This window comes from Sus scrofa, chromosome 6, assembly GCF_054392235.1.
Source record: "Sus scrofa isolate SSC_HxYL_T2T_F1_AM1 chromosome 6, Sscrofa_HxYL_maternal_Yorkshire_Landrace_v2.0, whole genome shotgun sequence".
NCBI lineage: Eukaryota > Metazoa > Chordata > Mammalia > Artiodactyla > Suidae > Sus > Sus scrofa.
This window is the reverse complement of record NC_139388.1, coordinates 21,048,843-21,062,380: the sequence shown is the minus strand read 5'-3', so window position 1 is coordinate 21,062,380 and position 13,538 is coordinate 21,048,843. Positions and strand designations below refer to the sequence as shown.

The 13,538-nt window shown below is 55.6% G+C and overlaps 1 protein-coding gene across 23 annotated transcripts in view; it reads left to right on the top strand.

Moving 5' to 3' along the window:
* Positions 1-13,538, top strand: part of KIFC3 (kinesin family member C3) — a 70,802-nt gene that overhangs the window by 49,474 nt on the left and 7,790 nt on the right. For all 23 annotated transcript variants that reach the window (XM_084959775.1, XM_084959781.1, XM_084959783.1 and 20 more), the window contains 7 exons: positions 7,992-8,057; positions 8,518-8,661; positions 8,791-9,030; positions 9,524-9,697; positions 10,428-10,575; positions 10,658-10,788; positions 12,520-12,631. In XM_084959775.1, coding sequence (XP_084815901.1) covers positions 7,992-8,057; positions 8,518-8,661; positions 8,791-9,030; positions 9,524-9,697; positions 10,428-10,575; positions 10,658-10,788; positions 12,520-12,631 — 1,015 coding nt within the window. The remainder of the gene's footprint in view (positions 1-7,991; positions 8,058-8,517; positions 8,662-8,790; positions 9,031-9,523; positions 9,698-10,427; positions 10,576-10,657; positions 10,789-12,519; positions 12,632-13,538) is intronic.

Genomic DNA, 13,538 nt, shown 5'->3' with positions numbered 1-13,538 from the left:
CTTGTCCTCAGTTCCAAGGGCAGCAGATTATTTTCATAGGCAGCATTTTTCCAGATTATATGAGTGTGCTCAAGAACTCTGTCCTGGAGTTCCCGTCGTGGCTCAGTGGAAACAAATCCGACTACTATCCATGAGGTTCGATCCCTGGCCTCGCTCAGTGGGTTAAGGATCCAGCATTGCCGTGAGCTGTGGTGTAGGTCTCAGACGTGGCTCAGATCTGGGATTGCTGTGACCGTGACATAGGCCAGGGACTACAGCTCGGATTTCACCCCTAGCCTGGGAACCTCCATATGCTATGGACGTGGCCCTAAAAAGCAAAAAAAAAAAAGGGCAAACTATTAGTTCTGACTGCTGTCCTTTGCTGAGTTGGGTGGGCCACCGCCTCGGGGCATCTGACACTGGCTTCGTTTCGCTGCTGCCTCCTGCGCTGTCTGCCTGCCTTCTTGCTTCAGGTGTCTGCTGAGTGCCTGGTACGAACGGGCGCCAGCTGAGCAGGGGGTGCTCAGGTGGACAGGCGTGCCCTGGCCTGTGGAGACTGCAGTCTGGGGAAGGACAGACATTTGTTACCTGCACCTAGTTAAAGCTTGGAGTGCAATGAGGGCTTGTGCCAGGGGCCTTTCTCAGGGAGATCAGGACCTCTCAGGCGACATCAGGGTTAGGCTCCCTGAGAAAGCAGCGCTGGAGTTGAGGTCTGGCACAGGGCAGAGGAAATGCGTGCTTCCTGAGCTGAGGGAACAGTCCGTGCAAAGGAACTGTGGCAGGAGGAGCAAGATGGGCATCGGGGGAACTAAGGCTGGTGCAGCCAGAACGTGGCATGAAGTGTTGCCCTGTGCGGCTGTGTCTGGACCTCCGTGGTCTGTCCTCCACAGGTCTGGCCTGTGGTGATCTCTTCCTTGCCTGACCCTCTGTGGTTTGGATTGTCCAGGCACTTCACTTTTGAATCACGTTTGTTTTTTTTAAGGAACTTGACTGAGGAGTTGCCGTCGTGGCTTAGTGGTTAACGAATCCAACTAGGAACCATGGGGTTGCGGGTTCGATCCCTGGCCTTGTTCAGTGGGTTAAGGATCTGGCGTTGCCGTGAGCTGTGGTGTAGGTCACAGAAGCAGCTTGGATCCTGCGTTGCTATGGCTGTGGTGTAGGCTGGCAGCTGTAGCTCCAATTCAACCCATAGCCTGGGAACCTCCACATGCTGCAGGTATGGCCCTAGAAAAGGCAAAAAGACAAAAAAAAAAAAAAAAAAAAAAGAACTTGACGGAGAGATAATGCACCTGCCATAAAATTCACGCCTTTAAGGTGTACAACTTAACAATCTTAAGTACATTAAGATGGTACGTGGCCATCACCACTGTCTAGTCATACTTTTGTCAACCTACGAAGTCCTATCAAGTCTCTCCCCAGATTCCCCTCCACCCCCAGCCCCTGGCAACCACTACTCTGCTTTCTGTTCATATGAATTTACCTTTTCTGAACATATTATATAAATGAAATAACCATATGTGGCCTTCTGTGACTTCAAACAAATTTTTAAGAAATCTTTTTGTTGTTTCTTTAACTGCAAAATTGACTTGCTTTCTAGAGGGGAAGTTGGAGGTCAAGCATCTCAGCCCTTTCGGCGTCTCTGAGCCCCAGCTCTCCAGGCGTCCCTGGCCCCTCTCCTCCCCCCGCCCCAGCTCCTCCTCCTTGGGATGATTTGGAGAATTTAGAATGGTTCCTGATCGTTGCTCATGTTTTATTCCTGAAATTTCTGACTGCCAGCCCTTTTCTGAGAAGGTCTTCGCAGGAGATACATGTGAAGCTCGAGGTCTCCGAGCCACTCTTTGGAGAGTCTAACCCTGGGGAATCTATGGCCAACCACCTGGGCCTGGAGTTGGGTTCGAATCCTGACTTTGGCACGACTCAGGTAGCTGTGTGACCTGGGGCTGGTTAACTACCACTCTGCGCCTCAGTTTCCTCATCTGTAAAATGGACCTAATAACCGTGCCTGGTGAGATGACCCAGTGTTGGTCGTGCCACCACCGCTACCACCACCATCCTTACTGGGAAGAGCTTTGGCTGTGGAATCAAGTGAGCTGTGCAGCTGCTGTGAGTCGCTTCTCCTCTGAGCCTTCATTTACCATCTCTGTCGCTTCCTGGCTATTGGGCAGATCAATTCCGAGACTGGACAGAAAAACAGATGGGAAACTGTAAAGTGCTGTGCCTCGTGAGGTGTCGCTTCTGTGTGTTCTGGTCTCCTGTCAGCCTCACTGTAGTTCGAGACAGATTCACCTTCCTGGTCTTCCGTATGTTGCTGCTCGAAGAAAAGCCTGCTCTGGGGTACTCGCCACCTCCTTTTCCTGGTGCCTCCTTGTCCCCAGCCTTGTCCACACTCACCTTCTGAACGCAACTAGCTTTCCCATGTGGCTCTTCCTGGAAGGCTGTGTAACCTAGGGGTTAAGACTCAGGGCTCTAGTTCCTGCCGTGGCTCAGTGGTTAATGAACCCTACTAGGATCCATGAGGATGTGGGTTTGATCCCTGGCCTTGCTCCTTAAAGATCCAGCATTGCTGAGAGCTGTGGTGTAGGTCGCACACGCAGCTTGGATCTGGTGTTGCTCTGGCTGTGGTGTAGGCTGGCCGCTATAGCTCCGATTAGACCCCTGGCTTGGGAACCTGTATATGCCATGAGTGCGGCCCTAAAAAGCCAAAAAAAAAAAAAAAAAAAAAAAAAGGATTGAGAGCTCTGCAAGTGTTCCAGTCCACCACTTAGTGGTCAGGTGACCTTGAACACATTGCTTAACCAAGGCTTAATATCTTGGAACCTCAGTTTTTCTTTCTGTAAAATGGGGACACTAATAGAATGTACCCCACAGGACTGCGGCCTTCAAAGCGATGATCTTATGAAGCCCCCCCCCCCTCAGTCCACTGGTAAAGCTGAATTCGTAGACAGAGCTGCCGTTATCTTTGTTGGGACCTGGGCTTGCAAGGGCTTCGGGAGTCTTTTCAGGCATCCCCGCCATCTGTCACATGTAGGTGTTTCTATTTCCTGGGAGCCCACCGTGCTCCCGGTGGGAGCACTCAGGTCAGAGTCCTCAGTGCTGGGGCCCCCAGCTGACCCAGAGCATCAAGGCCACTGGTCTTGGTCTAGTGACCTAGGAAGGCTGTGACTAGTCTGGATGACCCTCCTTGACATTGGGAACAGCAGCCCCAGGCCACGTCCTGGTGGCCTCAGGCTCCCCTCTCCTCTTGCCCCTGTAGCAGCGGCCTCCATGCCTTGGGCGTAAGTGAGCCTCCTTCAGCGCCCTCAGCGTCCACCACCTCTGCTGCCCATGCCCTGCCTGACGACTCACCCACCCATAGTCGCTGCTTCTCCCCGCCCCTCATGCATTGAGCACTCTTTTTTTTTTTGACATTTCTACGGCTGCTCCCGTGGCATATGGAGGTTCCCAGGCTAGGGGTCTAATCGGAGCTGTAGCTGACAGCCTATGCCAGAGCCACAGCAATGCGGGATCCGAGCTGCATCTGCAACCTGCACCACAGCTCACGGCAACGCCGGATCCTTAACCCACTGAGCCAGGTCCAGGGGTCGAACCCGCAACCTCATGGTTCCTAGTCGGATTCATTAACCACTGAGCCACGATGGGAACTCCCCGCATTGAGCACTCTTTCCACGTGTGTTTACTGAACACCTACTATGTGCCAGGTGCTGTTCTAGGCACCGGGAGTACAGCATCATCCAGCAGACAATTATCCCTGCCTTCTCCGACGTTCATTCTAATCATAGAATTTGCTCGTGCTGGGCCCCGTCCTAAGCCCTTTACAGGGAGATTATTTCATTTAATCTCACTTCATCTGCAAGATGTCTTGGAGGAAGCTAGGGCCATGGAGAGCCATGGTGGGGTCGAGACCCCTCCAAGGCTGTCCAGCAGACGGGGTGATGTGTGTGTGAGAAACCTGGACTTTCTGCCCTGAGAATCCACGTCCCCAGCGTCCCTTCAGATGTGGCGACTTAGTGGTGGAAGCAGGGCCGGATGGCCGTGGCCAGTGGTCACATGTGGAGGTGGCCAGGAATCAGGTCTCCCAGGAGCAGGCATGTGTTGGGGACAGGATGGGGTGCTTCCTGGGCTGCCCCTGGGATCTCTGGGCTGTTTGCTTGGGGCCTTCTGGATCCCAGCCCAGCAGCGCCTTGGTCTTGCAGCTGGGAGAGCCCTCACTCCCAGAGGACAGCTGATGATGGAGGCCCGGCCTGGCAGGATGTAGGGAGATAATCAGCAGGTTTTCTGCGTCGAAAGGAGGCAGCTGGGCAGACACAGGCTATGCCGGCGGCCCCCAGCCTGTGCTGCCGAGCTCCTTCTGTCGAGAGATGCAGCTCTGGGTTTGTGTCAGGTCAGCACAGAGGCCCAGCTCCCTCTCCCCTGGAGCCCCCCAGCGCCACGCCCGAGGCTCAGTTTCCCTGGCTGACCAGGAGCCTGGGGAGGGCTGGTGCACAGACCCAGCCCGGGTTGACCTCGTGCTGTCCTGGGGGCCGTCACTGCAGCCTGTCAGGAGCCTGCTTCCCCCTGGGCCTGGCTCTTTGCACTTGGGAGTGTGTGTGGTCCCCTCGCTATTACTTCAAGTGCCCATCGAGGGTCTAGGTGTGCTGTCCCCTCCCGCGGAGCTGGTGAGAAGCAAGCACCTTGACTGCCTCGGGGCTGTGCTGGGGAAGGGGTGCCCACAGGGGCTCCCTCGCACGGAAAGCCCTGCTTTCTGGTCGGGTTGCCCCTCAGCTCCCCCTCTCTGCTCTGAGCCTGCCTCCCGTCTGTGGTCTGTCTCCTTTGCCCCCCTTTTTCCCTGCAAGCCTCCCAGTGCCGACCCCTCTGGGTGGGGAGCAAGGGTCCCATCCTGGGTGGCACATATCCTTGTTTCCTAGCCCTGGATGGAGCCGCTGGCCAGGGCACGGCCACCCCCTACCACAGTGTCAATGGGCTGTGTCCCCCACTGCCTGAGACAAGCCGGGAGATGATTGAGTATCCAGCATCTCTGACAAAAGGGGTCTTTCACGGCCTATTCCTCATCCCCCCAGCCCCGAGCCTGCCCCGTTTGCCACCTTTTGGGGTGCTGCTCTGAGATTCCAGAGACCAGGAGCACCCAGAGTTCCGATTGTGATGTAAGAAGAGAAGAGGCACTGGGCCACAGGCAGGCGGCAGGCAGGCATCCTGACCCCCAAGGAGACACTGGAAAACCCTACTCCAGCCACATCGAGTCTGAGTGCGGTGGTGGTGGGGACAGAGCACCCCCAGCCCCGGGCTGAGGAAGCAGCCCGTCCAGCGCACCCGCTCGGTGCAGGTGGATCTTCCCGGAGTGACTGCTGAGGCAGGGAAGGGAGGCAGGGGACCCCTATCTTTCAAAAGGAACTAGACCCCACCTGTTCGGGGGCGGGGGGGGGGGGGCGTGGTGCAGGAGGAATACATATTCTTTAAGGCCCCAAAATTTCTGAAAGTGGAGAGAACTTGTCCCACAATTGTACAGTCCAGAGGCCTCTACTTTTTTGTATTGCGTAGGCAGTTTTTGGATTGTTTTGACTTAGTGTGTTGAGGAGCCTTTTCCCGTATCATTTAAAACTCCTGATAAACCTACGTGTGGTGACTACATAATAGTCTATGAGCGCACGTACCGTAATGCACTTAGCTGTTCCCCTCATGTTGGGCATTCAAGTTATTCCCAATTTCGTGACACAGGAATGAGCAGCTGCCCTCTTCAAACTGTCCCTCACTCCCCTCTGGGGTGAAGGACCTGAGCACCCCATGTACCAGGCTCTTAACAGAAGAGGGTGTTGGAGTGGGCAGAGACCTGGCATGAGGTTTGCTGCCTGGCTTGGTTCACGTCCAGCACATTGCTAGCAGGGAATGTGCTGGTGGAGGTGACAGAGGTGACATTCTCAGGTGCAGTCCTTGGGGTCACCTGCTTGTCTACAAGGAGGCCTTGGACCGCCAGGTGGGGTCTTGGTTGCCCCTCTGGGTCTTGTGTCTTGAAACCCAGCTCTGAGTGAGCTGGCATCACTGGCCTTTCCCTTGGAGGTAGGGTGGAGCCACTTCCACCCCCGGCTTTGCTCAGAGAAGCAGAGGCTGACTGTTGTTCATCTGCCTTCGCCAGCCCTGGGAGGTGGTAGGCTGCAAGCTCGTGATGCCCACAGACTCATGATGACATCACAGCCACAGACAGTGCACACATGCTCTGGGAACCCCAATGTCTGGCTTTTCTCTCTCTCTTCTTTAGTTTTTTTTAGGCCTACACTGGCGGCATATGGAGGTTCCCAGGCTAGGGGTCAAATTGGAACCGGCCTACACCACAGCCACAGCAACGCCAGATCCTTAACCCACTGAGCAAGGCCAGGGATCGAACCTGCGTTCTCATGGATGTTAGTCAGGTTTGTTAACCGCTGAGCCACAACGGGAACTCCTCCCTCTCTTTCTCTCTCTTTTTTTTTTTTTTTTTTTTTTAAACTTTTTATGGCTGCACCCATGGCATATGGAAGTTCCCAGGCTAGGGCTCGAATCAGAGCTGTAGCTGCTGGCCTATGCCACAGCCACAGCAACGCAGGATCCGAGCCACGTCTGCAACCTACATCACAGTTCACGGCAATGCCAATCCTTAACCCACTGAGCAAGGCCAGGGATCGAACCTGCGTCCTTGTGGACACTAGTCAGAAAACCCCGCCCCCCTCTTTTTAATCTTTTCTTTTTTTGGGCCGTACTTGTGGTATGTGGACGTTCCCAGGCGAGGGGTCGAATCGGAGCTGTAGCTGCCAGCCTACACCACAGCCACAGCAATGCCAGATCTTTAACCCACTTGAGCAGGGCCAGGGATCGAACCCACATCCTCACGGATACTAGCTGGGTTTGTTACCATTGAACCACAACGGGAACTCCTGACTTCTCTTGAAAGATCAGAAATTTGGCGACGCTGAGCCTTTGTTTCCTGCCCACCCCGCCCTCCTCGCCAGCTGCAGTCTGCTGCCTCCTTCAGGTGGATCTTGATGTCCAGTCCTGCACTGCTTGTCACCTGCCTTACCTGGCTGGTGGCCCCTGTAGGCTGTGGGTTTCTCTCCTGATGGTTAGTAATAAGAACCCAATGTTTTGAGGCTGCTTATGTAAGTCGTACCTCCTTACCCTCCATGGAGTGAGTCTGACTCTCACTGTCTCTTTCCCAACGTACATGTGATCATCACAGAATGTTCTACAACTAAAAAAAAAAAACCTAAACATGCTCCCGTGAACACTGGTGCCAAAGTCTCGGTCCACATTTGGGGTTATTTCCGGGGAGAGGTCCCTGGAGGTGGGCCGATGTGGAACCAGGGTCTAGGGCCGCGGGGAGGGCAGCCAGCTGTCACGGGATTCTCCTCTCTCAGGCTGGTTTCCCTGCCCTGCGCTCCAGCCGAGCCAGGGCACCTTTGCCTCCTGGAAGGGTGCACACCCCTTCTCTGGCTGACAGACTCCATGAGCCACAGCTCTCCAGGAAGGCAGACTGGGAGCTGGGGTGGGCACAGGCCCTGGATGTGCCCTGGTCACTGGCAGGCCCATCTCCATAGACAGACTCACCAGGAACCACTCAACGTGGAAAATTCAAGGACTGGTCCAGGTTTTTTTGATGCCTAAAGTTTATATCATTTGGAGGTCCTTTTAAGAAAAAAGAATATAAAGTTACAAATACAGAAGTAGGTACGGGCCTGGGCAAGGTGGGCGCCCTGAGGGTCAGCCTCCTGAGACTGCCAGTGAGTCACCCTGGTGTGGGCCCAAGGGTCACCTCTGCTGCAGTTGCTCCCCAGACTCTCCGGAGAGCGCAGGCTGGCTGGTCCTGGGATGGGCGCGGGTACTGAGAGCTGTCAGAACCCGGCCAGGTGCCTTGCACCTGTAGTTTGTGTGTGGCCTGATGCTTGAACACATCAGGGAGGGCTGGGGCCGTGGGGTTGGGCGCCAGGCCTGGGCGTGGGCTGGAGGAGAGGAGCCAGGCTCACCGTGCCCCCGCTTTGTGCTGGCAGGTGGAACACCTGAAGGAGAAGCTCATAAGCCAGGCCCAGGAAGTGAGCCGCCTTCGATCAGAGCTGGTGAGCTGGACGGCGCCATCCTAACAGGGGCCCGGCGGGATTGGGGGGGCTCCGCGTACGCTGAGCACCACTCGCTGAGCCCACGAGGTCGTGTGACCCACAAGGGGAGGGAGGTTAATTCTCATTTGCTGACGTAAAGCAGGAGTGTGAAGTCTGTGTATAAATGTGACTTTCCTTGTTACTTTCACACGCAGGAAAATAGAATGGCAGGGGTGGGGCGCCGCTGGGAGTAGTTCCTGCTTCACCACTGGCTCCATCTCTTTCTTTCTCCTGTCTTTATCTTTGTCTCCCATGGGGTCCCTTCTCCCTTCTCCCATCACTGGCCTTTCTTTCTTTTTTCTCCTCTCTCTGTCCCCACCTCTCCCCTTTCGCCTGCCCACTCAGCCTCCCCACTCCACCCTCCCCCTGCCACCACATCTGCCCTTGACACATGCCCCCCCTCGGCTCGGTCTCTCTGCAGGGAGGCACCGATTTGGAGAAGCACCGGGACCTGCTGATGGTGGAGAATGAGCGACTGAGGCAGGAGATGCGGCGCTGCGAGGCAGAGCTGCAGGAGCTGCGGGCCAAGCCGGCAGCCCCCTGCGAGGGCTGCGAGCACAGCCAGGTGGGCCCAGGACCAGGGTGGCCCTAGGGGGCTCGATTCCCAGCAGTCACCCCAGTTCCTCACGCTGACTCCTGCCCGCTGGTCTCATACCCGTCCTGGCCCCCGGGCTTCCCGGCCATCTGCCTGCAGGAGAGTGCCCAGCTCCGCGACAAGCTGTCCCAGCTCCAGCTGGAGGTGGCAGAGAACAAAGGCATGCTTTCAGAGTTGAACCTGGAGGTGCAGCAGAAGACCGACCGGCTGGCTGAGGTGGAGCTGCGGCTGAAGGACTGCCTGGCCGAGAAGGCGCAGGAGGAGGAGCGGCTCAGCCGGCGCCTGCGCGACAGCCATGAGACCATCGCCAGTCTGCGGGCCCAGTCGCCACCCGTCAAGGTGAGCTGGGGGCCTGAATCCACCTCGGCTATGGTCCCTGGAGTCTTGGATGGGCCAGATGTTGGAGGGACTTGTCTTGGAGAAAAAGCAGGTGCGAGTGGTTGAAGGAATCCTTCCAGGTCTGCAGTCAGCCTTGTGCCTTCTCCTGCGTTGGTCCAGGGCCAGGCCCATGTAGGCGTCCAGCAACTGATGCTTGAGATGCCTGCTGTGTGACAGCCACGGACACCATGCATCATTAGATTTGCCCTTGTCTTTGCCCTTCTTGACTGTTCTGTGCCCAGTCTTGGGCCATAGCCAGGCTCGTGGTGGGCTCATGAAGGTGAGCAGATTCCAGGAGGCCCTTGCAGCACTTTGGAGAGTTAAGACCTCATGGCTGCTCTAGTTTATTTCTGCGGGCTGTTGATCAGATGTTCCTGAGGTTCCCCTCAGGGGCCCAGGGTGAGGTCAAGGCACCCACTCACCTCCATGCACCTGTCCCTCCCTCCCCTCACAGTATGTCATCAAGACAGTGGAGGTGGAGTCGTCCAAGACCAAGCAGGCCCTCAATGAGTCCCAGGCCCGGAACCAGCACCTGCAGGAGCAGGTGGCCATGCAGAGGCAGGTGCTGAAGGAGATGGAACAGCAGCTGCAGAGCTCGCATCAGTTGACTGCACAGCTCCGGGCACAGGTGTGTGGCACATGCAAGGGGGCACCGGTCTATCTGGGCAGCATGTGTGTGCCCCACCCAATGCCACAGGCTGGCCTTCGGCACAGTGCAGCAGCCCAGCACTTGGGGTCCGACACACCCAAGATTCAGTCCCTCCTTTCCCTGCTGGCTGTGTGACCAAGGGCAGGTTTTTGTTTCCATACCTATAAAATGATCTGATCACGGAACCCACCTCCCGGTGGGGCTTGACCTAATCACAAGATTCGCTTAGGCCCTGGCACACACTCTTAGAAGGGTGCTCTAGTCAGTTTTATAACAAATGGAGTTCCCACTGTGGCTCAACAGGCTCGGTGGTGTATTGGGAGTGTTGGGACACAGGTTCAATCCCCAGCCGGCACAGTGGGTTAAGTAGCGGCATTGTGGCAGCTGCAGCTTAGGTCACAACTGTGGCTCAGATCTGATCCCTGGCCTTCCCATATGCTGCTGGGTGGCCAAAAATAATAATAATAATAATTAAATTAAAAAATATATATATAACAAATGCTCTGCCTTACTGTCCGGGGGCCTGATCTGTTACGGGCTGGGACCCAGGCTGATGCTGGCCTAGGTCGGGAAGTAGCTGCATGGAGCGCCCAGCCCCTTCTGGGTGAGACGCCACCCTGCCCCACCTGTGTGTGCGTGTCTGTGTGTGAGGGGCGGGGCTTCCTCCCTTCCCGGGCTGGCAGCGCTGAGCTTCCCGCCCTGGCCTCAGATTGCCATGTACGAGTCGGAGCTGGAGCGGGCGCACGGGCAGATGCTGGAGGAGATGCAGTCCCTGGAGGAGGACAAGAACCGGGCCATCGAGGAGGCCTTTGCCAGAGCCCAGGTGGAGATGAAGGCCGTGCACGAGAATCTGGCAGGTGAGCCGGTCGGTGGCACCTTAGCCATTCCCACGCCACGGCCCTTCGCCCTGTCTGCCGCACACCCCTTGTATCCCCATAGGTGTCCGGACCAACCTGCTGACATTGCAGCCAGCACTACGGACCCTGACCAACGACTACAATGGACTGAAGCGCCAGGTGCGCGGCTTCCCACTGCTGCTGCAGGAGGCGCTCAAGAGCGTCAAGGCCGAGGTGAGTGGGGGCTGTGGTGGTGGGGCTGAGAGAGGCTCTGGAGCCCCTGGTGGGACACAGCATCCACCCAGTGCTCCCTTCCAAAACTTAGAGAAGCCCCAGGCAGTAGCTCCCCTCTGCACATCCTCAGACCATTTGAAAGTCTAGGCATTCCTGCTGTGGCTCAGTGGGTTAAGGATCCAGCTGCAGGAGTTCCTGTGGTGGCTCAGGAGAAATGAATCCAACTAGGATCTTTGAGGATGCTGGTTAGATTCCTGGCCTCACTCAGTGGGTTAAGGATCTGGCATTGCTGTGAGCTGTGGTGTAGGTTGCAGGCGTGGCTCAGACCAGCAACTGTAGCTCGGATTCGACCCCTAGCCTGGAAAAAACCTCTATATGGCACCGGTGTGGCCCTAAAAAGCAAAAAAAAAAAAAAAAAAAAAAAAAAAAGCAAGAATCCAACCATCCAATCCAATCCATCAGCTCTGGTCACTGTGGAGGTTCAGGTTCCATTCCCTGCCCGGCATACAGTGGGTTAAAGGTTGAAGGATCCTGTGGTGCCCAGAACAGTGGCAGTAGGTCACAGGTGCAGCTGGGATTCAATCCCAGGCCTAGGAACTTCCATATGTTGCAGACGTGGCCATTGAAAAAACAAAACACACAAAAAAAACAGCAACCTGGTTGGGGCATAGGTCTTTGGGTATTTGTCTTGTCATGACTCTTTGAACCAAACCTGTCACATGTATCTCTATATCCCATGCGTGCTATGCATATCTTTATATCTCAAGTATGCTACATATAGTCTTACATCTGTTAGACTTAATTTTCTCAAGCTGTTCTTGTGCAGTATGAGAATAGCCAATGTCTCTTAAGTGCCTCCTACGTGCTGAGCCTTTTATAGCCATCAGCTCCTTGAATGTGTATGACAGCTCTGTGGGGTAGAGAGACTGATACATTTTGGGAATTGAAAATAGTTCTCCTTTAAAAAATTATGTCAGTAATACATGGACTTGTTGAAAGTACAGCCCCCACAGAAGGGTATCAGACGGAAAGGGGAAAGGCCTTTCTCTGCCACCCAGCCTGCTCCCCAAAGGACACCTGTCTCCCAGCATTTTCCCTGAAAGGTGTTCTGAGCCTGATGAAAACTACTGACATAGGTATATGTATATATGCACTTTCTTTTCACTCAGCAAAGGGGAACAGGTGGACGTGTGTGTATGTGTATACATGTGTGTACAGGTGGATGTGTGGCCAGCATCTTGTTTCTTTTCCCTGTGAAATGTAACTTGGAGATAGATCTTTACCTTCCAGCGCCTATAGACCCATGAGTTAGATGTTATCCCCATTTGACAGATGAGAAAATTGAGGCTCGAAGACATTGAGCCAGTTGCTTCCTGTCCTCCAGCTCCTGAGGGGACAGCTGGGATTTGGGTCCTGCCGAATCATGTAGTCGAGTGCTGGTGCTGTGGAGTGAGGTTGAGGGCTGAGTCCCAGCTCTTTGCCCATCATCAGCAGGGCAACCTTGAGATTGGCTTAGCCTTTCTGGGGCTCAGTTTCTTCCTCTGTAAAATGGGCCTGGAAGCACTACCTACCCGAGGGGTTATTGGGAAACTGGGGAAATGTGCTGTGTGACAGCACATGTCAAGTACTCAGCCCAGGGTGGGAGGCAGTGAGCAGCCTATCAGGCAGGTGAAGCTGGTGGAGCTAAACCCCTGAGCTGGCCCCCTGACGGTGCTGCGCATCCCCCACCAGATCGGCCAGGCCATCGAGGAGGTCAACAGCAACAACCAGGAGCTGCTGCGCAAGTACCGCCGGGAGCTGCAGCTGCGCAAGAAGTGCCACAATGAGCTGGTGCGGCTGAAAGGTGACTGCTGGGCGGGCAAGGGGGGACCTAGTGCAGGGGTCCCTGACCTGCCTCCAAGATGATCAGTGGAGGTGACCCTTCCCCATGGCCCCTAGCACCACTCCTTGGAGCATCCCTGAGGAGCTTTTGTGATTCCCTCTTTGTACACAAGGAAACCAGCACAGGGACGTCACAGGGAATTTGCTCAAAACGGCATGGCTAGCGAATGGTCCACCTCGGACCTGTCCACCTCTGAAGCCTTTGCCCCAGGGCCCCTGGCAGGCTACCGGGTGGCTAAGGGCTGGAGTATTGATGTACTGGGTGTGTGGGGGGGTGCTGGAATGCCCCTTGTTCTGACCTAGGGCCTGGTCAAGCTTGAGATGCCACCCATTCACTGCACAGAGGTCAAGGGTGCACCTGCTCTGGGCCAGGTGTTATTTCAGACCCTGAGGATGTGCTCTGGGCCCGCAGAACCCATCCCTGACCTCATGGTGCTCACTTCAGTTGCGGGAGCACACAGTGATCATTAATACCCAGGGAACCCCCTCACTGCCCCTTTACCCAGGCTGGGGAGGGCGGCTGAGAGCCCCTGAATATCTGACAGTTGGGAGTGTTGGGGGGAGGGGTGCTTCCAGGAGGAGGCCAAGCTAAGGCTGAGACCTGGACTGGGAGCTGGAGTGGAGAGGTGAAGGGAAGGTGGGCCATGCTGGCTGTTGTGTGGAATTTTCATTCCAGTAGCTCTGGGATCTCACCCTAGCAAGGGGGTGACACGGTCAGATCTGTGCCTCAAACACCCCGGTGCCTGCCCTGTTGCGTGTGCCCATTCAGTGTGGTGCCAGTTGTCCACCTTCCACCTTGTCTGCCCATCTGATGCACAGGCCCTGTCCTGGCATTCTCAGTGCCTTTCTAGAGTGATAGACCAAGCTCC